At 44.1% G+C, this 27235-nt stretch overlaps 1 protein-coding gene across 2 annotated transcripts; it reads left to right on the top strand.

Annotated features, from left to right (window-relative positions):
• The first annotated feature begins 735 nt into the window (after positions 1–735).
• On the top strand, positions 736–25849 carry LOC147613963 (cytochrome c oxidase subunit 5C-like). Of its 2 annotated transcripts, XR_015263285.1 has the most exons (3): positions 736–1272; positions 25059–25483; positions 25585–25849. XR_015263285.1 is itself a non-coding variant. In XM_086781949.1 (2 exons), the coding sequence occupies exons 1-2, from the start codon at positions 1152–1154 to the stop codon at positions 25160–25162; spliced, it is 225 nt and encodes a 74-aa protein (XP_086638075.1). In that variant the 5' UTR covers positions 736–1151; the 3' UTR covers positions 25163–25849. The 2 variants fall into 2 exon arrangements, 1 of the variants encoding a protein (XP_086638075.1); XM_086781949.1 differs by having other exon boundaries at positions 25059–25849.
• The last annotated feature ends 1386 nt before the right edge of the window (positions 25850–27235 follow it).

Genomic DNA, 27235 nt, shown 5'->3' with positions numbered 1-27235 from the left:
GGCTTACGTAGGATGGATTCATATAAAGGCTAGGGTACCTCAATGTTTTCATGTCTCATGCCATGGGGATGGCACTTGGTCAGCTTGTATGAATACATGTTTTTTAAAAACCCCTATGTAAATTCACATACATAAATTATACCTCCTATATGTATATGGCATAATTAAAAAAGCGCCCCTCCATCACCCTCCCACGGGACTAAATGACACATTATGAATCAGGAGGGATCTAAGGCTGAAAAGAGACATCGCGATCTTCCCTAATCTAGACTGTCGGATTCCCGTCGGGCAAGTAAACTTGGGGTGAACTAAGGGTATACCATGGGAATTTTTGGGACTTAGAAAATTTTGGAGGGGTTGAGCTCAATGCAAAAGAGGATTTGAACTTGCAACCATCCGCTCAAGCTTTCAACATCTAACCACTATGCTATACTTTCCAGCAAGTTGTGGAGAGTGTTTTTAAATTTAAATCTTGATATTTTGGTCCCTAGTTCACTTTCTTACCGGAAAATGTTTCCCTAGTTCACTTTCTTGCCGGAAAAGGTCTCCCTAGTTCACCTCGCGAGTTCACCCTTACCCCCGAGTTTACAGGAAGTTCACTTGGGAATCCAACGGTGTTGATCAAATCCCGATCGCGACGCCTCTCTCCAACCATAGATCCCTCTTGACTCATGATGTGTCACTTAGTCGTGAGGATCACCCTCCGCGCCCCTCTCTCTCTCTCTCTGGGGCACATTTTGTTTCTCTCTCTATCCGCCCGTATGTTATAACGTCTAGGTGTTTCTCTCTCTGCTTTGCTCACTGATCTTGGGAGCCAAGGGCAATGTCGGGTGCACATGGCACTGCTCAAGCACTCATATTGTGCAGGTGGGTGCTCTGCTCACAGGGAGTAGAGGGAGCCCGGGGACGAGGGCCCTATCAATGCTTCAAGAAGGATCCATCATCATGATTCATAGGGGGATGCATCGAAAGCTAATCTAAAAAGGCGAAAGTTCAATGAAGTGTGCGAGATGAAGGTGGCAAAATTAGAAACTAGGAATCACCCCCACGAGAAACGGCAAGCCCACAATATACTAAAAACAGCCGAGGTGAGGTGATCTGCATGCACTTCACAAAGTCGAGAGAGAGAGAGAGAGAGAGAGAGAGAATCTATGGCTTCCCGTGCTGTGCGTCTTACCCCTGCTCAAGCGGCCGCAGCTGCTACAGCCGCCAAGAAGGATGGACCCAACATCCTCAGAGAAATGTGCTACGGCCTCATATTCGCATTCACAGGTATGATTCTCACCTTTATGTGCACAATCTTGTGGACGCATTTACATAACTAGTTTGCAAACTAAAACAAAACAATAGATTTGCTTAAAGGCCACCCCATACCCTCCTACTTTTGCAGGCAACTGGTAGAAAAGGGGTCTTTGCCCATCTAGCTGTTGTACACCAGCTAGAGGGGCAACGACCGGTCACCTAATTTTTCAGACTATGCTAATCTGCGTGGGACGCTGCTGTTACGTACAGAATCTTTACAACCAGAGGTCTACAAGTTAGGGGACCCCACCACCTACCTCTCTAGAGGGTTTAGAGTATAGAGGTTTCATCAGGTGACAGGAATAGAAACACTTATAATAAGACAATTGTTCCAATAAATTTTTGGAGCTTTCTTTTTCCAGTAGTATAAATTTACTTTGGTTTGACAAACAACTAAAAAGAGGTCAATGCAAAAGATAGTCTATTAACTATGCTATTCTTAGTGTAGTAAGGAAAAACTTGTTGGCAATTTAGATTGTGATTTAGCATCCTCAAAGCACAAAGGTTTAAAGCTTTATTGTTTTGAGCCATAACTAGATGACATTATAGATAGGATTACACTACTCCAAGCCTAAATATTTGCATCCACACCTTTGCTCAAATGCTCTACGATGGTTGGGTCGATCTCTGCAGCATTTCTTATTCCTAGCCTTTGGAAGGGCATAAACTTCTGAATGTCTTTAGACAAACACTTGTGTTAGGCCCACAAGGTGAATGCCATCCTCATAATGTGTTTTAATAGGGGCACACAATGTGTGATAAATAAAAACCATTAATTAGTTGAATCGGAATGGAAGAGAAGACCAAAAGCTTAGGGTGTGTAAATAATCACCAACTGATGAACTTTCATCAAGTGTTTTTAGTAGGAATGGAAGAGAAGACCAAAAGCTTAGCGTATGTGGATGATATCCACAAATATGTGCATATGAGCTCAACTAAGATTTATTTCACCAGTCCTGATCAAGAATGAGGTATTTTTACAAGTCTTTAAACTAGTGCCAGATGTTTAAATCTATGAATTTACAAGTATTCACAGAAATCTATTGTACGCAAGCACATCTCAGCTCTCCTTGGCTAGCCTAGAGGGAGTAATTTGGATCCAACAACGATAAGGTTGGTCATCTCGTGTTGGTCCTTTTCAAGTTCTTGCATCATCTAGATCTAGTGGTTAATTTGGAACTTTTTTAGGTTTGGAGAGTATGATAACTATTTTCTTAGAGCTAAGGCCTCCTTGAACCTCATCATCTTGTCTACATTAAGGTGTCCTTGAGTAGCATCATCGACCAAGACGCCAAGAGCAAAGCTTTAGGTTGCAAGCTTAGTGTGGGGGAAGCTTGGAAGTGGAGGAGAGTTGTGGAAGTATTTTCTGGGTGCCCGGTGTAGACTCATCTACACCCACACTAGGCAACTATAATTATATGTATGGATCTTCAAGGTAGCCACCCTTTACTAGGGGACTATAATTAGGAATAGCTGCGAGAGATGTCTCAGGCTGATCCCATGCAGGTACTCTATCAATAGAAATGCCCAACATTTCAGCTTTCCAGGCCTTGAGGCTGTCATAAACATTCTTCGGCACTTTTGTACAAGGGCCAATGCCAAAGCCCTTTGTTCGAGAAAAATGAGCCTTCAATCTCTGAGCAACTCCACGGTTCTTCTCGAAACAAAACTTGCAAGTCCATTTCGTTGTGCCGCTCCCACCATATCTTGCATTCACAGCATCGAAGGTCACGTTGTCCCACAGAGGAGAGCTCTTCCTTGGCATGATGAGGTTCGAGAGAGAGAATAGGCTGCAGGCAAGAACAAGAAGAGAGTGGGTGAAGGCCCAAGGGTGACAGCCTACAGGGTCACCTTTGCTTGGTCCCAGGAGTGCAAATGCCAGAGGTTGACGTTCTCAGGAGTCAAGGCGGCGGGTGTACTTTCAGATTCGCTTGTGGAAAATGATGCAGCCCATACCATACGTTTTTTGTTTTTAGGTTTTAAAAAAACTTTGTTTGAAACCATGTTTCCTACGTATGAAAAATGTAGACGTTTCATACACGTTTCCTAAACATTGGAAACGTGTTTCATTGCTATTGTGATTTGAATATTTCCTTCGAGAAGCAATCCATGCAAAGTGCCGAACGAACCTACGGTAGAAAGAGTATAATCCAAGAAAACTACAGATCTCACGCACCGATCTCAATTTGGGCCAATTCCAAATTGCATCAATCTTTGCAGGATCCATCCACACTCCATCTTTGCAGGATCCATCCACACTCCATCTTTGGACACAATATGTCCAAGATAATGTATCTTTGACAAGAAGAACTCACTCTTCTTTGCATTTATGAAGTGTTTATGCTTACTGTGTTCTTAAAAAATAATAGCCAAATGAGCTTTATGCTTTTCTTTCGTCTTTAAGAAGACTAGGATGTTATCAAAGAAGACACCTGTAAATTTCTTGTAAACATGGAATATGCGATCCATCATTCTATTGAATGTAGCGAGGGCATTCATAAAACCAAAAGGCAAAACAAGATAGTCATAAAGTCCAAATGTTGTCCTAAAAGTAGTTTTATGTACATCTTGAGGCACCACACGCACTTGATGACACCCGCTCTTAAGATCATTTTGTCTAAATCATGCTGATTCATCCAACTTGTCAAGGATGTCGTCCATGCGTGGAATCAAAAACCGATTCTTGATGGTGAGCTTATTCAAAGCTCTATAATCCACACACATGAAAAGATCCATCCTTCTTTTGAACCAAGAGGACGGGTGAACAATATGGAGAAGAGCTTGGTTGAACCAAACCCTTCTCAAGAAGCTCATTTACCTGTCTCATGATCTCCTGTTTTTGGGATGCACTTACATGATAGGCTAGCCTATTAGGTGGTGAGCTACCCGGCACAAGATCAATGCAATTGATCTTAAGGTCGTAAGGGTGGCAACTCATTTGGTAACTCATCAGCAAAACAATCATTGTACTCTTGCAAGAATTTCAGCCTATCATTACTAAGAGTGTTTACGTGTACATTATTTTCTTCAACATGATCTCGTACAAAAATCAAGTACGCAAAATGAAACGAGACCCAAGCAGGGGTCACCCCTTCCTGGACTCACTTCTCCAGTTAGCACTCTATTATACACTCTTAAAAGACAATAGCACAAGAAAAAATAGCAAAAAGTAATTAACAACTCTGAGCATAGATAGATGACACCACACTGAGGCCGGAACGGCCGGCCCCCCCCCAAGGAAATGATATTATTACTTGGGAGAATTTGTTACAAGTACACGGGCCCAAGGCCAGATTTCCAATAAGCAATGCACAATGAAAACAAAGTATCAAACCCAAACTTGTTTGTTGATGCCGAGTCTGCAGTCACCAAGGGCTGCCCCGTCCATAGCACCTTCCAGAGTCACACTTCGCGTGCAATCCACCCGTCCCTGGCACTACGGATCACGCCGTGCCAGTCCTAGCGATGGGGCACCCTCACGGAGTTGACTCGGTGAATGGAAGAGGAGTCCAGACATAGGAGAGCAGGAGAATTCCTCATTCTTCGCGATGAAAATCTTCTGGAGCCACCGTACAGCCAGTAGGAAGAGTGAAACAACCTGGGCCACTTGTAGGAAATGCGTATGTCCTAAATCCACGCGGATAACCCCACTGGTTTGACCTGCTATACCTGTTGTACCTGCTGCTGTACCTGCTGTACCTGCTGTACGACCAGAATCAGCAAATAATGAAGGTATTGTACCTGCTGTACCTGCTGTACTTGCTGGTGTACCTGCTGTACCTGCTGCACGACCAGAATCAGCAATTAATGAAGGTACTGTACCTGCTGTACCTGCTGTACGACCAGAATCAGCAATTAATGAAGGTACTGTACCTGCTGTACCTGCTGGTGTACCTGCTGTACCTGTTGCACGACCAGAATCAGCAATTAATGAAGGTACTGTACCTGCAGTACCTGCTGTACCTGCTGGTGTACCTGCTGTACCTGCTGTACGACCAGTTTCATGAGAATAATGAGTGCTCCAGCCTGTTTTCTCTAAATCCCAGCCAACAATTGTGTTTTCTTCCTCCAAAATGCAAGGGAGAGGGCTGGAAGTGAGGCGCCTTCCTCCCATGCAAAAGATTGGGTGTGGTAGGTGGGGTAGGTGGCCAACCCCCACCCCACATGCTATAAAAGGGTGCCCAGGCCAAAAGAGGGTGCCCACACTTATAAAGTGTCCACCTACTTTTAATGAAGTATGAAACCTGTAAGTTATAAGGCTTATAACTTAAAGCTCTTATTTAAATAAGGATTTCCCACCTGTTCACACGCCACAAAACCTGTCAGAAGACAAGGCATTCCACGGCTCACGGGAGGGCGTCCCCGACCCCTGAGCTAGACACACATGTCAGGCATGCAAACAAAACCAGTTCACGCGAAAACATTTCAAAGGCAGGCAAACATGAGTGCACAATGCAACATTGTTAAAGGATAATCTCCGTTCATGTACTTGCACAATACTTGACATTTCCGGGCACAAATAGGCCCACCGGAAAGTCAATTCCAGGTACACACACAGTGTACAATCCACCCGTCCCTGGCACTACGAATCACGCCGTGCCAGTCCTAGCGGTGGTAATCCAGAAACATACACCGTGTGCAATCCACCCGTCCCTGGCACTACGAATCACGCCGTGCCAGTCCTAGCGATGGAGCACCACTACGGAGTATGCTCATCCAGAGCCCAAAGCTCACACAAGAAGATAAGAGGACCATTAGATAGCTCAATGGTGACACAAAAACACTCTTTTTCATTACTTTCTTAATTTGTACATGAGATACAAGGGGAATGGTATCACCCTCTTCACGAGCATCAATCACATGCTCTCGGTCTTTATGCATGAAGGGTGTGATGCTGTTCATAGTATGAGAGGCTATGGATGGTTGTGGCAGTCCTGATCATGGGAGAAAGCTTTTGTATGCAGACTCAATGTGTGGGAGTGTTTTGATGTGAACAATGGCTGGACTTATTTGTGGATGCCGAGTGGACAAGAAGCCATGATGCAGGTTCTTTGCAGGCTTCAGGGGTTCTGCTGTGACGGCGGCCGAGTTTCCAGCCTTATTGTAATCAAAGCTCTTATAATCAATTAAAGAAATACCGCAAGGGGCGCCACTGCGTTTTGGGGCCAATCGGTGTCCGTGTACTGTTTGCAGGAGCACTCTAGCTCCCCCTGTTTGTTTTCCTTTTCTAGGTCCTCAATGGCGTTGAAGTGTTTTATGTGCGAGTGTTTGTTTCACCGCCTGTCAGGCCGGTTTCAAGGTTCCGTTGGCCGGGACATCGTCGACTTTCTCAAGGAGGCGGTTGTCACATCAAAAGCTTCAACATGAGGAAAGTGAAAAGGAAGTGCAGGGTTATGTGTCTTTGCCTATATGAGGTGAAGAGCAAGAGCTGAAGATGAAGCTCAAGAGAAAAGATACCAAGGACAAGAAGCAGTCAGCCAGGAGAACAAGAAGCAGTTGAAGTGTTATGGTGCAAAACATTCGACAGTTTGTCACCAGTCGTATCTTCATAGAGGCTTCATGGGTTCGGAAGACAGTTTCTTTCTATGTTTAGTAGTGGTGATCTACTATGCTTCATCGGGGACTTGTGCTTACCACTTGGGTGGAGTGCAAGCAGGTTTTGGGTGCCTGAGGATGTATCAGATGAGGCTCAGACGGAAGTGGAGGAACTTGATGAGATTCTTATTCCCAAGCAGATACTAGCACATAAGGAAAGAAAGGTACAAGGTAAAGTTTCCCGTCGCTATCTTGTGAAGTTCAAGAACTGTTCATCACTGATGGATGCGAAGTGGATGGAGGAGGGTGACTTAGCAGATTCACCTCAAGATTTGTAGCTTTATCTTGATGCCTTTGAGTTGGAGTCGACTCTTGTTACGGCTCATTCAGGTTCAACAGAGCATAGGTCTGGAGCATTGCCTGATGCTCAAGGACAGGGTAGCACCTCCGCTCCCTTGTTACAGACAGGGTCAGTTGTCATGTAGGAGTCGCTTGGTGACATCTTTGAATTCACCCAAAGGTACTGGAGGCTGACAGTGCATCTGCTTATGGGACTTCTATGATCTTGTGTTCTAGACACATGAGATGATGGTTGAGTATGGTTCACAGTCGCGCGCACCTTGAACTATAACTGCAACTATGGATAACTCTATGGAGGGCATAAGTCTTGCGAGCAGTCCTAGAGTTGGTTTGGTTCATATATGGATTGAACCTTATTTGTGCATGTATGCATACACTTTTTGAGGTAGAGGTATTTTTGTATTCTGGTGCCATTGGATCCTGGTACCATTGAGAATACATTGGGAAATACTCTGCATTGTGTCGTGTGCTGCATGTATGTTGGTATGATACATCAAGTGCTTTATTATGTTCATGGATGCACCACTGGGTGTGACTCCTGTGGGATGGCCATGAGACATATGTGGGAAGTACTTAGTGGATGTAGTGTTTGGATGCATTGAGTGCTTTCATATGCTCATGTTGTACCATCAGTCATGGGTCCTGCGGGATGCCCATGGACGTAAGGCTTGCGAGCAGTCCTTAGACTGTTACTTTAGAGTAGGTAGAGCAACTTGAGGAGCATATTGTTGAAAGAACGGTAGAGGAGGAGGAGACACACACACAGGAGCAAACCCTAATGTATATTGCAAACCCTAATGTATATTGCAAACCCTAACCATAGAGGGAAGCCATGTCCACTCTCACACAAAGCATAATGCACTAATCCATAATCCACACAACACACAATGAGTTGTGTCCACACTCTCCTAACCCTAGCTAATGTCCACACACTATGACCAGCTGGACACGCGGTCATTTATGTCTCACACATGTTCCTACCTAATCTGCCAGCACATAGCATAGCTGGCTCACACTAACATCGAGCTTGAATCTCAACAGCCCCTCTCAAGCTCATGATGTACTGCCGATGAAGATGTAGATGAGCTTGGGATATCAAGACTCTCAACACTCCCCCTCAAGCTCATCCCATGTACTCCCAACATAGTCCGGAAGTACTCAAACTTCTCCCTGCTCAGTGGCTTCGTAAAGATGTCTGCCACCTGCTCATCAGTCTTCACATACTGAAGATCAACTGTACCATCCAGCACCTTTTCTCTGACAAAGTGATAATGGACCTCTATGTGTTTGGTCCTCGCATGAAACACTGGATTCTTTGCCAACTGTATACTGCTCATGTTGTCACAATGAATGACAACTTTCCCATCAAGAGGCTCACATAAATCTGTCAAGAGACTCTTTAACCATATAGCCTCACAAGTAGCAATGGCTGCACCCCTGTACTCAGCCTCTGTACTGGATAAAGCAACTGTAGGTTGCTTTTTGCTACTCCAACTCACCACGGCACTTCCAAGTGTAAAAGCATATCCACTAGTAGACCTCCTGTCATATGCGCTACCTGCCCAATCAGCATCTGTGTAGCCATGTATGTCCAAGCTTTTACCACTCTCATAAAATAAACCATAATGTGCTGTGGTCTTCACATATCTCATGATGCGTCTCACTGCATCCAAATGTGGTTTCCTGGGGCTCTGCATAAACTGACTGACTAGCCTCACCGCATAACTCAAATCCGGGCGTGTGATAGTCATGTATATGAGACTACCAACCATCTTCCTGTACATAGAAGGATCATCCAATTCCTCGCCATAATCAGCCCGCAACTTCACATTTTGCTCCAATGGTGTACTCATAGGCTTACACCCTGTCATGCCATACTTTGCCAACATATCCAATGCATATTGGCGCTGTACTAACCAAGTACCTGCATGATCTTTCACCACTTCAATTCCAAGGAAGTATCTCAACTCACCAAGATCTTTCATGTCAAATTGCCCACTCAAAGTTTTCTTGACATGCATCACATCTGCACCATGATCACCTGTGATAATCAAGTCATCCACATAGATGACTAGTAAAACAATCCCATGCTGTGTCTTCTTCACATACAGTGAAGAATCTGCTGTAGAAATCTGAAAACCAAGTGAGATAAGATATCTGCTCATCTTATCACTCCAAGCACGAGGTGCTTGCTTTAGACCATACAATGCCTTTTTCAACCTCCATACGTGAGTGGGATATCTAGGGTGTACATACCCTTCTGGCTGTGCCATGTATACTTCCTCTTGTAGATCTCCATTCAGAAATGCATTCTTAACATCCATCTGATGCATTTCCCAGCCATTAGCTGCAGCCATAGCAATGACTGCTCTCACTGTGCCCATCTTAGCCACTGGACTAAACGTCTCATCATAATCCAATCCATGGGTCTGTGCATAACCCTTTGCTACCAATCTAGCTTTATGTCTCTCAATAGAACCATCAGATTTGCACTTCACTTTGTAAACCCATTTACATCCAATAACATTCTTGTCCTTTGGTAGTGCAACCAAGTCCCATGTATCATTATGGACCAATGCGTCCATCTCTACATCCATTGCTTTCTCCCATACATGCTCTCCAATAGCCTCTGTATAGCATGTAGGTTCCACATGCTTCACCATAGATGTCATGTATGCATAGTGCATAGCAAAATCTCTGTATGTTAATCTGTCAATAGGATATCCGACTCTCTGGGATCTCCGCAATGCATGCGGGTCACTCTGTACACCTGTAACTCTAGCATGTGGTGGCACATATCTGTCCTGCCTCGCACCAGGTGTGCGTAAAACAGGTATGCCAAGCTCCTCATCCAAACTCTCAGAACTAGATGACTCATATCCTGTGATTCCAATTCCTTCGACTTTCTTTTTGCCTTTATTCATAGCACTACTCCCAGTGCTTACACTCTCATGCCTCAAACGTCCTGACCATGGACGTACACTGCTACTCTCAGCTTCTGCTGCTGGCCCAGACATAGTAGTAGAACTAGAACTTGCTTGTGATGGCAAGTTCACATGTACATCAGCCTCAAGTGACTCAATAACACCCTCATCTTTTGCTTTATACCAACTAGCAAGCTCATCAAACACCACATCACGTGAGATGACCACTTGTCTAGTTTGTGGATTATAACACTTGTAGGCTTTTCGATCCTGTGTATATCCCACAAATACACATTTCTCTGCCTTAGGATCCAACTTCCTTCTTCTTTCATCAGGCACATGCACATAAGCTATGCATCCAAAAACTTTAAGATGTCCAATGTCTGGCCTGTAACCTGTGAGCCGCATCTCTGGCGTGCTTCCATGAATGGCTGCTGTAGGTGTTTTGTTCAATATATAAACTGCAGTAGCACATGCTTCTGCCCAATAGTAATCTAGCATGCTCTTTTCATTAAGCATTGCCCTTGCCACTTCACATATAACTCTATTCTTTCTCTCAGCCACACCATTCTGCTGAGGTGTATACCTGCATGTCAACTGTCTTCTTATTCCATGCTTCCTCAAGAAATGCTCAAAAGCTTTTGAGGTGTATTCACCACCTCCATCTGTCCTCAGACATTTAATCCAACAGCCATACTGCTTTTCTGCAAAAGCTTTGAAATCCATGAATTTTTCCAACACTTCACTCTTCTCTTTCAGAAAGTATATCCATGTCATCCTGCTAAAGTCATCAATGAATGTAACATAGTATAAACTGCCTTTGATAGATGGGTTTTGTGCAGGACCCCATACATCACTATGCACGATCTCAAGTGGCCTGTTACTCATATTTCCTTCTCTAGGGAACCTCAACCTTGCCTGCTTCCCAAACTGACAGGCTTCACAAACATGCATATGTCCATCATATTTGAACCTAGGCAATCCATTGACAATGCCTCTTGTTTGCATGTTCTTTAATCTCTGTATATTGACATGGCCAATCCTCTTATGCCACATATCAATGTCCTGTACCACATTCCTGCTCTTTGAGAACATGGCTGATTTTAGCTCAGGAATTCCAGCATCCAGCTTAAACAGTCTTCCTTCTTTCTTGTCTTTAGCAATCACTCTACATCCATGTTTGAAGTCTTCAACGAAGCATCCATGCTCATTGAATCTAACCTGTAATCCCTGTTCGACCATTTGACCAACTGAGGCCAAGCTTTTAGTGATCGAAGGCACATACAGCACATCTGACATAGACTTTGTCTGACCATTATGCATGACCAATGGTACACTTCCAACATGTGTAATGACATGCTGGGTATCATCACCTGTTTCCACATAGCCTTTGACATCCATTGGCTTCATGTGCTCAAACCATTCACCATGACATGTCATATGGTTTGATGCTCCTGAGTCCATATACCATGTATCATCATTCTCAGCATTTGTTGTCATAGAACCCACAACATGCTTCACGGCAAACAAATGATTTGCAGTTCCATCATTGCTACTTGATGCATAGTTGCCACCATGTTGTGCATAGTTTCCACCATAATGACCACCACGTTATGCTATGTGCTGGCAGATTAGGTAGGAACATGTGTGAGACATAAATGACCGCGTGTCCAGCTGGTCATAGTGTGTGGACATTAGCTAGGGTTAGGAGAGTGTGGACACAACTCATTGTGTGTTGTGTGGATTATGGATTAGTGCATTATGCTTTGTGTGAGAGTGGACATGGCTTCCCTCTATGGTTAGGGTTTGCAATATACATTTGGGTTTGCAATATACATTAGGGTTTGCTCCTGTGTGTGTGTCTCCTCATCCTCTACCGTTCTTTCAACATGGTATCAGAGCCTTGTGCTGTTTATTAGGGTTTATGAGTGAGTGAGTGAAGAGGGAAGAAGAAGCTGTGAAAAGAAGCTGTGAAGCTTGGAGCACACCAAATACTATCAGATCTGAAAGCTTGGCCTACCGGGTAAGGTCCTCTAAACATCCTTGAGCGGATTGCAGGTGATACAGGCAAAAACAAAGCAAAATAGAGCAAATCAAAGCAAAGCAAAATTCTGGTTTTTGAAGCTTTCCATTAAAGCTTGACAACATTGATGTATGGTGGAAATACGTGTGATTCTGGCAAAAGACATATGCATTTGTCAAAGAGGGATGTATTAGCAACCCATGTGCAAGCCTTGAACAACTTTTGGAGCAATTTGAATGCATTTAATTGAGTGGAAAACTCTGGTTTTTGAGCTCTCACAAAACAGTGAAAAAGAAGCCCAAAATTGAATCATTTGGAGCATGTATTTGGTAAAAATCAAAGCATTGGTGGATTGCACACATACCTAGGAGTGTTGGGGACTTGATTACCTCATCATTGAGCATTACAACCACTCCCAAAGAGCTCTACAGCAGGCGGCGCAGCCAGACAGAGGAAACAGGGCAGTTTTCTGGTATTTTTCACACGAGGAGGTCAAATTTCACTTGGGTGCTTGGTTCCTTCCACAATCTCTTTAGCAATTGGATGCTTTACATCTTGGAGAAGAGGGCTATGTGATTTGTTTGGTCAATGATGCTTAATTGAGCTGGGAATGAGCTGATTAAAACAGGCTGTCCACTGGTTGCAGAGAAACAGAGCATTTTAATTGAGCAATTAATCTTTGGTGTTTTACAATTGGACAAATTCCTCTTACATGGACTTGATGGACACTATTGCTAAGCCAATGAATGCCTGGTTGCCCAATTTGGTGAAATATTGAAGAAATTAGAGCAAATTTTCTACTGGTTTTTCTAGTTTTTCCAAAAACAGAAAAAGGGATTTTCAAAAATTGATAATTACACATGTCAGATGGAGTTGATACTCAACATTGAGGTTCATTAGGTGTCAATGCAAGTTGCCTATACTTGATTGCACCATTACATTGCGATTTGGAGCCTTGGAAGGCGTGTCAATTCAGGGTATCCCGCACTGCGTGAGTCAGTTCATCTCGGATGATTACAAGTTGATGTTCTACATCAAATTTGGAGTTTGTTGGCTATCTTGGAGTATCTGGAACATTCATTGGAGTGTGGTTGAGCTGAGGAAGGCTCATTTACAGATTTGAAGTGTGCGGAAGGTGTACGCATTGAGCAACATGTCGGATAATCCAGTTCAGATAGTTGGTGAAAAGCTGGATAGGAAGAACTTCCAGGCATGGAAGTACAGGATAAAGAGTTTCTTGAAAGGGAAAGGATTTTGGAATCTCATTACAGGTGCTGAGCCAGAGCCTGAGCTACCTCGGCAATCTACACAGCAGCAGCTTATTGCTCATAAGCAATGGTCAGAGAGAGCATTCAAAGTGCTGCATTATTTGTCTATATGTATATCTGATGCTATGCTCATACACATTCAGGATGCTGAGAATCCCAAAGATGCATGGGATACTTTGGTCAAGATGTTTGATACAGATACGAGTGCTCGCAAGTCTCAATTGCGACAGCAGATACACAATGTGAAAAGGAATAAAAGGAGCATACATGATTATGTGCAAGAAATCAAGAAGTTTGCAGATACATTGGCCACAATAAATGCCCCCATGCCTGATGATGATTTGGTGGATATTACCTTGCGTGGTCTTGGCAAGGAATACAAATCTTTTGATACATCTATCTCAGTGAGGAGTACAGGTTTACCCGACTTCGATGAGTTGGTTTCACTCTTGTTGGTTGAGGAAATCAAGCTCAGTGATTCATTTCTGGATGCATCTACTAGCCATGATGATGGCAGAAATCAGGCTTTCTACTCGCAGAGAGGCTTTAGAGGCAGGGGGAGATTTGCATCACGTGGACGTGGTGGTAATGGTCGTGGATGGCAGGATAGGCCTCCACAACAGAATTTTCAGCCTTCATATGGTGCTCGAGGTGGTCGTGGTTATGCACCTCAGCGAGGCAGAGGTAACCCCCGTGGTTGAGGACGTTGGCAAGGCCAACAAAATGCTATGCAAGATGTGGAATGCCATTATTGTGGCAAATATGGTCATATGGCGAGAGATTGCTTTCGCAAACAGAATGATTTGAGAGGAGGAGGAGACACACACACAGGAGCAAACCCTAATGTATATTGCAAACCCTAACCATAGAGGGAAGCCATGTCCACTCTCACACAAAGCATAATGCACTAATCCATAATCCACACAACACACAATGAGTTGTGTCCACACTCTCCTAACCCTAGCTAATGTCCACACACTATGACCAGCTGGACACGCGGTCATTTATGTCTCACACATGTTCCTACCTAATCTGCCAGCACATAGCATAGCTGGCTCACACTAACATCGAGCTTGAATCTCAACAGCCCCTCTCAAGCTCATGATGTACTGCCGATGAAGATGTAGATGAGCTTGGGATATCAAGACTCTCAACACATATTGTTTGCGAATGCATGTGTGTCATGCATATGTGTGTGTCATATGTAGAATGATGCATGGTTTTGTTTTTGGCTAACAGAGTTAACGTGTTTCCATTTGGTTTTAGACTTTTGCTGTAGGTTCTGAAGGAACAAGCAAGAGTAAAGTGACAGTGTGGCCTATTGTGCAGGATGATTGTTTTATCACCCAGATGCATTGGAGGGCCATTGTTTTTGCCATATGGGGAGTCTTTGCTCCTAAGATGTTTTACTGTGCCATTGAGTGCAATCGAGGACGCTTGCTATTTTTTCAAGAGGGGGGTATGTCACGACCCTGTGTTTTTCTCTGGACAGTATGCAGGTGTGCATGGGGACATGGTGGGCAGTGTGAATGGCATCAGGTTGGAGTGAAAAAAATAAGCCCATGTGTGGACAACTCCAAGTGTGAAGGGGGCAAAGAGATTTTGATTTAAAAAGGTTTTATAACCTTTGGTGGTAAAAAATTAATGTTATAAAGGTTTTAAAACCTTGGGAGGCCCCTAAGTAAAAATATAGAGGCTACTCTACTTTTGGGAGGGGGCACGCCTCTTTCTCACGTTTGCTTTTTGGGGAGGAGTCGTGCATGTTGGCTGCATGGAGGAGAAGGGAACCACACCTACGTAGAGAGTACCCATATAGAACTGGTGGTCGTACAGAACAGGCGGTTGAGTACTGTACGGAACAGGCGGCTGGAAGTACAGGTGGAGCTGGCGACCAGGGTACGGGTGCTGCAGGTTCAGACACCTAATGTGCAGGTTGGCTGGCGGCTGGTACAGGCAGTAATTGCAGGCCTGTACGGACAGCAGGTACAGTCAAGTACGGTGCACTCCCGTACAGCTGGTACAGGCAGCAGCTGCTGTACGACAGCTGATACAGGCGGCATCTGCACACTATTTGGTACGGGTGGCTGCAGGTGTTGACCTGTACGGATAGGTGGTGCAGGTGCATCGTACAGGTGGCTGCAGGTTGAGTACTGTGCAGGCAGCGCATCGTATAGGCGGCAGTGCATCTCACAGGGGCCAGGTGTGTGCTTTTTGAAGGACGCCGTGTTTTTGCAGAGAGGATGGCCTGGTTTTTCATGAACATAGACATCATGTCGATGGCGTTCAACTGATGGAACTTTCAGCTTCTCTTTGGTTTGGGTTCGGGACTGTTTTTGGAAAGGGTTTATGGACTGTTTCATAGCAGTTCAAGTGGCTATGAACATGAGCAATGCTCGGGACTGTTTTGAGATCAGTTTGAGGACTGTTTATGGGCTGTTTTTGTTTGGTAGCAAATTCAGCTATGTGCTTGGGTTTTTGGCTGCAAGTACAGGTCATTTGGTTATGTTTCTTGGCATGGGAGTGATGCAAGCTCGCATGGCTGCGTGTTCATGGAGCAGATTGTTTTCTTCCTGCTAGAAAGGAACAGAGGGACCTACAGTTATGGGCATCTCTATGTTGCCAGATGTTTTATGAGGGAACATGTAACTAGATGTATGCTGTTGTTGGCACTGTTGTTGAAGGGTGCCATGAATGGTTCTGTATGGAAACAGGACAGAAGTTTCAAAGGGAAACAGGCCTAAGGGTTTCATGTGGAAACAGGTCGTAGGTTTCTCGAGGAAACATGTTTTTTTTGGGTTTCTCCAGGAGATAGGTCACATGCAGGCATAAGGTACAGGAATGGACACATGTATGGTACAGCCTTGCTATTGATTGGAAAGGGGACAGGGAATCCATGACAGAGATGGATAGTACCCCTGGAAGGTAGAGAAGGTTGGTACAGGTGTGTCGACTGTATGGTATGCTGTGCTGTGATGCGAGTTCTCTTTTGAGAGACAGTTTAGGAGTCTGTGTTGTGATGCAGAAGCACTGGATGTGTCAAGGTGTGATGCTGTTCATAGTGTGAGAGGCTATGGATGGTTGTGGCAGTCCTGATCGTGGGAGAAAGCTTTTGTATGCAGACTCAATGTGTGGGAGTGTTTTGATGTGAACAATGGCTGGACTTATTTGTGGATGCCGAGTGGACAAGAAGCCATGATGCATGTTCTTTGCAGGCTTCAGGGGTTCTACTATGATGGCTGAGTTTCCAGCCTTATTGTAATCAAAGCTCTTATAATCAATTAAAGAAATACCGCAAGGGGCGCCACTGCGTTTTGGGGCCAATCGGTGTCCGTGTACTGTTTGCAGGAGCACTCTAGCTCCCCCTGTTTGTTTTCCTTTTCTAGGTCCTCAATGGCGTTGAAGTGTTTTATGTGCGAGTGTTTGTTTCACCGCCTGTCAGGCCGGTTTCAAGGTTCCGTTGGCCGGGACATCGTCGACTTTCTCAAGGAGGCGGTTGTCACATCAAAAGCTTCAACATGAGGAAAGTGAAAAGGAAGTGCAGGGTTATGTGTCTTTGCCTATATGAGGTGAAGAGCAAGAGCTGAAGATGAAGCTCAAGAGAAAAGACACCAAGGACAAGAAGCAGTCAGCCAGGAGAACAAGAAGCAGTTGAAGTGTTATGGTGCAAAACATTCGACAGTTTGTCACCAGTCGTATCTTCATAGAGGCTTCATGGGTTCGGAAGACAGTTTCTTTCTATGTTTAGTAGTGGTGATCTACTATGCTTCATCGGGGACTTGTGCTTACCACTTGGGTGGAGTGCAAGCAGGTTTTGGGTGCCTGAGGATGTATCAGATGAGGCTCAGACGGAAGTGGAGGAACTTGATTAGATTCTTATTCCCGAGCAGATACTGGCACATAAGGAAAGAAAGGTACAAGGTAAAGTTTCCCGTCGCTATCTTGTGAAGTTCAAGAACTGTTCATCATTGATGGATGCGAAGTGGATGGAGGAGGGTGACTTAACAGATTCAGGCAGCTTTATCTTGATGCCTTTGAGTTGGAGTCGACTCTTGTTACGGCTCATTCAGGTTCAACAGAGCATAGGTCTCGAGCATTGCCTGATGCTCAAGGAGGGGGTAGCACCTCCGCTCCCTTGTTACAGACAGGCTCAGTTGTCATCTAGGAGTCACTTGGTGACATCTTTGAATTCACCCGAAGGTACTGGAGGCTGACAGTACATCTGCTTATGGGACTTCTATGATCTTGCGTTCTAGACACATGAGATGATGGTTGAGTATGGTTCATAGTCACGCGCACCTTGAACTATAACTGCAACTATGGATAACTCTATGGAGGGCATAAGTCTTGCGAGCAGTCCTAGAGTTGGTTTGGTTCATATATGGATTGAACCTTATTTGTGCATGTATGCATACACTTTTTGAGGTAGAGGTATTTTTGTATTCTGGTGCCATTGGATCCTGACTCTTGCAGGATGGCCATGAGACATATGTGGGAAGTACTTAGTGGATGTGGTGTTTGGATGCATTGAGTGCTTTCATATGCTCATGTTGTACCATCAGTCATGGGTCCTGCGGGATGCCCATGGGCGTAAGGCTTGCGAGCAGCCCTTAGACTGTTACTTTAGAGTAGGTAGAGCAACTTGAGGAGCATATTGTTTGCGAATGCATGTGTGTCATGCATATGTGTGTGTCATATGTAGAATGATGCATGGTTTTGTTTTTGGCTAACACAGTTAACGTGTTTCCATTTGGTTTTAGACTTTTGCTGTAGGTTCTGAAGGAACAAGCAAGAGTAAAGTGACAGTGTGGCCTATTGTGCAGGATGATTGTTTTATCACCCAGATGCATTGGAGGGCCATTGTTTTTGCCATATGGGGAGTCTTTGCTCCTAAGATGTTTTACTGTGCCATTGAGTGCAATCGAGGACGCTTGCTATTTTTTCAAGAGGGGGGTATGTCACGACCCTGTGTTTTTCTCTGGACAGTATGCAGGTGTGCATGGGGACATGGTGGGCAGTGTGAATGGCATCAGGTTGGAGTGAAAAAAATAAGCCCATGTGTGGACAACCCCAAGTGTGAAGGGGGCAAAGAGATTTTGATTTAAAAAGGTTTTATAACCTTTGGTGGTAAAAAATTAATGTTATAAAGGTTTTAAAACCTTGGGAGGCCCCTAAGTAAAAATATAGAGGCTACTCTACTTTTGGGAGGGGGCACGCCTCTTTCTCACGTTTGCTTTTTGGGGAGGAGTCGTGCATGTTGGCTGCGTGGAGGAGAAGGGAACCACACCTGCGTAGAGAGTACCCATATAGAACTGCTGGTCGTACAGAACAGGCGGTTGAGTACTGTACGGAACAGGCGGCTGGAAGTACAGGTGGAGCTGGCGACCAGGGTACGGGTGCTGCAGGTTCAGACGCCTAATGTGCAGGTTGGCTGGCGGTTGGTACAGGCAGTAATTGCAGGCCTGTACGGACAGCAGGTACAGTCAAGTACGGTGCACTCCCGTACAGCTGGTACAGGCAGCAGCTGCTGTACGACAACTGATACAGGCGGCAGCTGCGCACTATTTGGTACGGGTGGCTGCAGGTGTTGACCAGGTGCATCGTACAGGTGGCTGCAGGTTGAGTACTATGCAGGCAGCGCATCGTATAGGCGGCAGTGCATCTCACAGGTGGCCAGGTGTGTGCTTTTTGAAGGACGCCGTGTTTTTGCAGAAAGGAGGGGCTGGTTTTTCATGAACGTAGACATCATGTCGATGGCGTTCAACTGATGGAACTTTCAGCTTCTCTTTGTTTTGGGTTCGGGACTGTTTTGGAAAGGGTTTATGGACTGTTTCGTGGCAGTTCATATGGCTATGAACATGAGCAATGCTCGGGACTGTTTTGAGATCAGTTTGAGGACTGTTTATGGGCTGTTTTTGTTTGGTAGCAAATTCAACTATGTGCTTGGGTTTTTGGGTGCAAGTACAGGTCATTTGGTTATGTTTCTTGGCATGGGAGTGATGCAAGCTCGCATGGCTCATGGAGCAGATTGTTTTCTTCCTGCTAGAAAGGAATAGAGGGACCTACAGTTATGGGCATCTCTATGTTGCCAGATGTTTCATGAGGGAACATGTAACTAGATGTATGTTGTTGTTGGCACTGTTGTTGAATGGTGCCATGAATGGTTCTGTATGGAAACAGGACAGAAGTTTCATAGGGAAACAGGCCTAAGGGTTTCATGTGGAAGCAGGTCGTAGGTTTCTCGAGGAAACATGTTTTTTTGGATTTCTCCAGGAGATAGACCTACAAGGACTCTATCGCCTTGATAGATGCTGGTAGGACTCTTGGGTACATTATGGGCCCTCGAGACCGATGCCCTCATCTTCACGGGGTACTCCTTATGTCAAAAAGAAAGAAAAGTGTCTGTCGCCCTTGAGATACTTAGCGGCCTTTAGATTCTCTTGGCGGAGGTCTCTTGGCCATTGCTTGGGTCTCATTGGGATGGAACCTTCCTCTTTATCAAGCTAAAAATAATAATTCTCTTTAATCTTCTGCTCTTTACACCCAAAAAAAAAAAGAAGAAGGAAAAAAGAAAGAAAGAAAGGTCCAATCACCATGGCTTATATTTAGGAGTAGGGTTGCCACTTAGGAATAACTTAAACACTTGTAGCACATTGAGACTGCGGTCATAACCTGCGGTGTACAAACACACTTGCCTTTGCATAGCACTATCTACCACTTAGTCTCACTTTGACTAGTCTTTACTCGCTTCTTTTAGCACTCTTTAAAACTCTAATCGGCCTTTCACTTGCATGCTCACGTGTGAGATTGTCATTGCTGTTTTTTTTTTCAATAAAAGGCTTTACTTGTCTTCCATTGTTTTTTGCAGCTTTTGTTTCTACCGCGCCCGAGGACGTGCGCGATTTAGGAAGGGGGGAATGGACAGGAGGTGGGCTGGATTGGTAGCACACGTGTCCTCTCTATCTGGCGACTGCTGGGTTGCAGAACAGAAGGTGGACTGGACTACAGGCACAGAGGGCTGAAACTCATGCTCTTTTGCGCAAGAGTCAGGCTGCAGCTTACAGGTTGGTTTCTCTAGACACACAAGCAGCCAGGTGTGTGCTTTTTGGAGGACGCCGTGTTTTTGCAGAAAGGAGAGGCTGGTTTTTCATGAACGTAGACATCATCTCGATGGCGTTCAACTGATGGAACTTTCAGCTTCTCTTTGTTTTGGGTTCGGGACTGTTTTGGAAAGGGTTTATGGACTGTTTCGTGGCAGTTCATGTGGCTATGAACATGAGCAATGCTCGGGACTGTTTTGAGATCAGTTTGAGGACTGCTTATGGGTTGTTTTTGTTTGGTAGCAAATTCAGCTATGTGCTTGGGTTTTGGCTGCAAGTACAGGTCATTTGGTTATGTTTCTTGGCATGGGAGTGATGCAAGCTCGCATGGCTACGTGCTCAGCACGTAATTTTTTGCAAGATATGCAGGAAATGTTACAAGTTGCGAAGGAATCTATTAGAAGTGCTCAAGACCGAGACAGGTTTTATTCTAATAGCATCGTTCACCCAGAGAGTTCTCTGAAGGAACGATGGTGTATTTGCGAGTTCCGAAAGATTCCGAGACTTTACGGACAGGTCGATCTCCGAAATTATCCCCTAGATACTGTGGACCATTTCGTGTTACACGACGGATTGGTTCAGTTGCATATGAATTGGATTTGCCTTCTCATGTGAAAGTTCATCCTGTATTTCATGTCAGTAGACTTAAGGAAGTTCTGGGTGGAGCAGATCAGTTAGTTACTCCTCAAGAAATCATAGATGTCGAGGACATGACATTTGTTCCGCACGAACCTGAAAAGATTCTTGGATTTCGTGAAAGAAGATTGCGTAATACGTTTATCACGGAATACAAGATCAAGTGGAAAGACCGTGTTGAGGAGGACGCTACATTTGACTACTCTTAAGAGAGGTTACCCTGGCTTTTTAGTGAGCTCTGGAGTGAGCTCTTAGAGGAAGGGGAGTATATCATGTGCACTGTGTGTATCTACTTGTGCTACATGCACGCAAGACTAGTTTTGAGGCTTGGGGAAGCTTGGAGCTAGGCAGCAGGCTGATTGACGAGCTGAGTTAGGGATAAACTAATGGGCGGGCACCCAAGTGTGGATGCCCGATGACTGGCCAAGAGCCTATAAAAGGGTGGCCAAGGTTAGTTATTGAGAGATAGAGAGTCTTGCGAGTTTGTGAGAGCTCTATGGTCTGGGAGCCTGGATCTAGTGCAGACGTGCACCTGCTTTACGCAGCCGAGGCCGGCAGCAATCTCGAGGCCCGTGAGGGCAGCTTCGTGGCGGTATGGGACGTCGCGAGGAGGAGATTGATCGGTACGTCATCCTAGTTAGCTCAGCTCATGGCTCGGTGGGGACAGCCAAGACTGTGGGCTTACCCACGGCTGTCATGGTTGGGAGGTGAGTCAGGCGTGCACCCCCTTGTCGTTCGTTCGTTTGTTCGTTTGTTTGCAGGATTCGAGTCTCGTACTAGGAACGATCACGAGGAGATCCGTGGGGATTTGACAATCCACCACATTGGCTAGCATCAAGTTTATGCTCCTGCAAGAGCAAAATGTCCATAGAACCTTCTATGACCGGAAAAACACCACCAAGCTCCTGGATGTTCCATGAGACAATCCTCTTGAGTACAAGGACTGAAAGCTGCGACCAGATCTCATGGTCGATGAAGGACCCTCTTTCAAGGTGGGAACGCGTCTTGCATAAGTGAGAGGGGAAATTCTCCACAGAGCTTCCCATTCCGGGGAGAAATCCTTTCCCTTCTCAAGAATGGGAGCGTAATGTAGCATCATCATTACAATCTGGTTGCAATACAAAATGTGACGTATCATCATCATTACATTCCCTGCAATGCATCACCATCACCATGACAACCCAAGTGCAAAGCATCCTCATCCTGTGCAGAGTCAACATCATGTGTAGCTAGGGGTGTAAAGGGGTTAGGGTATTCCATTGAGTGCACTGGCGCCGGTGCAGGGATGGGGGTCCGGGGATGCCTGCCATCCCTAACCATCACCCATTGCTGTGTAGCATGCTGAGGTGCAGGAGCGGCAGTAGGGGGAGACATCTGATGAACGTGTCCATGCTGCCTCCTAATGCAGACCATGGGTCTAGGACAATCTCTAGCAATATGACCATGCTGGCGGCAAATACGACACTGATCTGCTCTACCAGCCATCTCCATCCTCTGTTGAAAATGTGAGCCATCCGGTCTCTATAATAAGATGTAACCATCAATGATGGAAGGAGGACGGGTACTTCCAAGACCTGATCAAATGCAGCTCGTATGGAAGGCAAAATCTTCCAAAAAACCCGAGGAAGAGCAGAAATTCTGAGAGAGATTGGAGTGAGGCGCCGAAGGCGTCGATCCTTTGCCACAGGATCAAAGTCCAGCCGGTACTCGAAGAAGAATAATTTCCGTGGGCCAAGGGGAAAAGGGCTGCCGGCAAGTGCCTGAGGTGTGGCTTCTAGGGAGTTGAAGTCAACTTGGAAAAACCATCATCCAAGTAAACGTGCATCAAGAAAGTGCACAGCCAGCTCCGAAGGGAGGACTGTCAGAAGCCAATCTCTAACTTGAGAGTGGGCAGGGTGAGAGCCGTAAACCCTCCCAATGAGATTGGTCTTCATTTCATTGTCGTTGTCGCGGGCTCATGGGTCTCCTAAGCAATACCATGCACAAGGATACCTCTGATTTTGAGCTTTGCCAAATATACAGCCCTCATAAATCTATGGGGGTCAGGCTGGTGAGACTGTATCTCACAAAGGATGTTTTGGCTTGGATGACCAAGCCTGTAATGCCAGCGTAAGGTCTCCAGCTTGGCCGTTGTAAGGCTTGTGGCCATAGGCATGAGCTGAAGAATGGGCCAATGGGTAAAGACGCCCTTGTGGTGGGCATTTGATGTACACAGGTTTACCTGTGGGAAGATGGGCCTGTATTATACAATAGTGATGAAAAATTCAACACTGGCACCATTTGTAGCGATTAAACTTACAGAGAGAAGATTTTTTGTTAAGGATGGGATATAATAGACCTTTGAAATTGTGGATGTCTGACCCCAGGTAGGTAGAACATAAATGTCACCAAATCCTTCTGTGTGACATATGCTGCCATCTCCTAAATGAACAGTAAGTGGTGTTGGCAAAGGAGCCAATTGCGATGATGCGACGTGTGTAGCACCAGTGTCGAAGTACCATCGATCATCAGCGGGTTTGGAGTCCATGACCATAGTTGTGGCAAACAGCTGTAAGTGTGGAGAAGTGATCTCCCAAGAGTCTTGGTCCACACGGCGCAGCAGCAGCAGCTAGATTGGCTTGAGGACAGAATGGCTGATTAGATGGCTGCTCTCTACATTTGGTCCTGAAGTCTTTTTCTGCATGGCCAGGTCATTTACAATAACGACATGTAATGTTCCCATTATAGGGAGTATTGGTTCGAGATTTAACACAATAATGAGGACGTCCTTGGATTGAGCAGCCTAGGGGAATGGTTCCTTGGGGACAAGACTGCCACTGTAGGTGTCTTGGATTTTTGAGATTGAGGATCATAGCTATGGAGCTATTTGAAGATGTGCGTAGTGCCTCTTCTTGAAGGATCTTGCTGAGAAGACCCTGAAGCTGGAGATTAGTGCGTGGTGATGAAAGCCCTCCATGAAGATGGTAAGGCTGTGCATGGATTGTATGTTTCTGGAATGACCAAACCAGAAATGGTACTTTCATCTAACAGTGATTGCTAACTATCCAAAAACTGAGTGGCAGTTTGGCTGTCACTCATATTCAGATTAACAAGTCGTTTGACAAGGGTCACTTGAGAAACACGATCTGTGTGCTCATATGTAGTACGCAGAAAATCCCATATGGCTTTGAAGGTGAGGAGAGAGCGTACAAGTTGTACTTGACGGTCTTCAAGATGGAAAGTTATCTCCATACGGTCTGCTATATTACGCTTTTGCCACTGGGCATGAGGTTGAGCATTGGCAGTGGCAGGATCAGGCTCAGAACCAAAAACGAACCTTTCAAGCAAAACTAAATGCCGGTTTCATAGTCTTCTTCCTTGGTGCAGCTATTAAATCTCCATCACTTGCACGATGCATCTGAGCTATTTTCGACTTTGTATCTGGTTGTGTTGACTGGCTTGCAGCTGTTACAAAAGGGAAGCCGGAGGTGTTACAGGCATTATTAAGGTTAGGTTTTAGAAGAGGATCATGGCATTGTGAGCACTATTTATTGAGGGGTAAGATCTCACGCATCCCAGAGCATCTGTGACCTGCACGCTCAAGCATTTCAGCTTTAACGTCTTGTACAGCAGCAGCTTTTGCAATCTCTTCAACCCCATGCATCTGTGCATACAGAGAACGCTGTGCAGCCTCAATTGTGATAACTGTAGGTTGTCCCCTTTAGCGTTTAGCATGAAGGCATGTGTAAAGATCTGCGATAAACTACCCAATGTGAGAGAGAGGGAACACCTGTGTGTATATTGCCAACAATGATGGCATTGGGTACATTGATTTCTTCAGTTTCATGAAGTGGTATATACTAGAGGATTGCTATTGACAGTCATTTAGGGCAAAGGTTTCAGTTTATATGAAAATATGTGGGTCTACTTGCAGGGGGTGCATTATGGAAATATCATCACTTGAAAATGAGGCGAGCTAGTGAAGAATTCTATGATCTTTTGGAGAAAGGTAAAATCACAGTAGTAGTAGAAGAGTAGTGTTGTAAAGATGGGAAAAGAGACTCTTTAACTAAGTAGGGTTAAAGGGGACTATAATTGGAGGAGGTCAAGGCTAATATCACATGTTATCGAGTTGTGGCCTTTATATGATAATAGTTAGAAAGACAAAATCTCCCCTAGGTTTTGACTAGTGGATGGAGAAGCTCATAGTATCTGTACATAGTATGTGGGAACAAGTACTTGTATGTAAATAAGCACTATGTGTTGTCTTTGTTTCTAAAGGAAAAGAGCCTTTTGAAAGCTACAAGTAAAGGTAAAGAGAGTGAGCTCAAGCTTACAAAGGAGCACAATATATTGAATGTATGAAAACAACCATCTTTTTTCGTGCTTATTTGAATCTTGGTGGTGGTCTTTAAAAAAAAAAAATTGCGATCATCGGTGCTAAAATACCATGCTACTAGGGTAAATTCGAACCTACACCTCCACTTTGAGAGGTAAAGGGGTTCAACAAGACGAGTGCCTACAGCTCTCATGGCGTTTGAACAATCACATTTTCTCGAGAGGTTATTCAATGATGCTACATTGTTCTTTCTTTTTTAAAGAACATAATAACCTCTATGTACATGGTTATGATTGGTGGTGCTACACTATGTACTTTCAAAGAAAGTTGCATAACATTTTTATATTAAAAAAAATGATACACTATCGATGATAGTATTGATTTTCACTACCTTTTTCAAGTCAGGAAACTTTTATAAGTTTTCTATAATAGTAATGACTCCAAAAAAAAGAGTGTATGTGTAGATGCTATATTTGCTTTGGGCACAAGATATTGGATTCTAATATCAAACACTAGTGGTCCACACCCATCCACCCACCCTCTTGTTAACACAAAATAGGATGCCTTATTTAACCATTTTTGAAAGCCAAATTTTTTATCATGTCCCTTTAGTTATATCATTAAGCCTTGTAGAAAAAAAGCCATTTTTATGGATTTTAGAGATGTGTCAAAAAGAAAACTTATCTAAGTATACTCTTTCGAATAGATTTCTTAACTTACGTCGAAAAATGTTCAAAAACAGTGTCTTCCATGGCCATTAATTAGACACTTTTCATAAATAAATTCTAATTTGTAAATTTAACTTTGAAATTTGCCATAAATATTTTTCAAGAACACGATATACTTTTTTCGCTATGTGTTTTAGGTCATTGTCATGTACCTTCTATTTTATGCTAATTTTAAAAATTATAACTTTACTAGGTACATGATTTTTTTCAACACTTTTATTATATTAGACCAAAGATTCTTGCGTAGTTTCATGGAATTATAAGCTGATTTGTCTTCCCATTTTTTAAATTTCATAAAAACATTAAGTCACTTTTGTGATATACTCTTGCAAGGAATTTTCAATGAAGATTGCAAAATATCTTTTGTAACCTTTTATTTCAAAATATCTTTTGTAACCTTTTATTTCATGTCCTCCTAGGCTACCAAACTAGTGTTAAGACAAAATCATTTTGACTTAAGATGCCTCTGAGTTGCTTTGATGGGGAACGTAACCTTTGATGGGGAACGTAACCTTTATGGAAAATGCTTTGATGGTGGACAACATTGTTTAAGAGGTAAGGCATCTAATAATAGGCCAAAGCACAAATTTATTTTTTGTAAATTAACTATACCTATAGTGGTCATGCCTCAGGATGTACATAAAACTTTGCACATAAAAAATTTCCTTTTGGAAAACTTATGGACTTCACGAGCACTCCATTGCCTTTGGGTCACCCAATGCTTTGGTCACATCGAACCATATAATGGGCTCATAACTATTTCAATTTTACATACTTCATAATTATTTGAATTTTAAATACTTTGTTTAATGACATACTTAACTTTGTGTGAAGATGCAAGGGGAGCATCACACACCTCACCATTGTGTTTGAGTAGCTTTGATAACATAATTTCTACAACTATGGTAAATTCTTTCTAATTATAGAGATTCATTTTTTGGAGGGATAAAAAAAGGGAATACATATGGATAATGAAAAGCTTAAGGTCATATGTGAATTGCCAAATTAGCATTTGGTCCATAGTTCCATAGTTTTCTTGGGTTT

The sequence above is a fragment of the Cibotium barometz genome, chromosome 43 (assembly GCF_041138505.1).
Source record: "Cibotium barometz isolate CiBa-2024 chromosome 43, ASM4113850v1, whole genome shotgun sequence".
NCBI lineage: Eukaryota > Viridiplantae > Streptophyta > Polypodiopsida > Cyatheales > Cibotiaceae > Cibotium > Cibotium barometz.
Note: the sequence above shows the minus strand (reverse complement) of the source record. Positions and strands in the feature narration are given on the sequence as shown.

Excerpts from the sequence above, each read along its gene's own strand:
- LOC147613963 (XM_086781949.1), top strand. The coding sequence starts at position 1,152 with ATGGCTTCCCGTGCTGTGCGTCTTACCCCTGCTCAAGCGGCCGCAGCT. Across the intron at positions 1,273-25,058 it reads CCTCATATTCGCATTCACAG|GGGGTGCATTATGGAAATAT; the intron begins GTATGATTCTCA and ends GTCTACTTGCAG.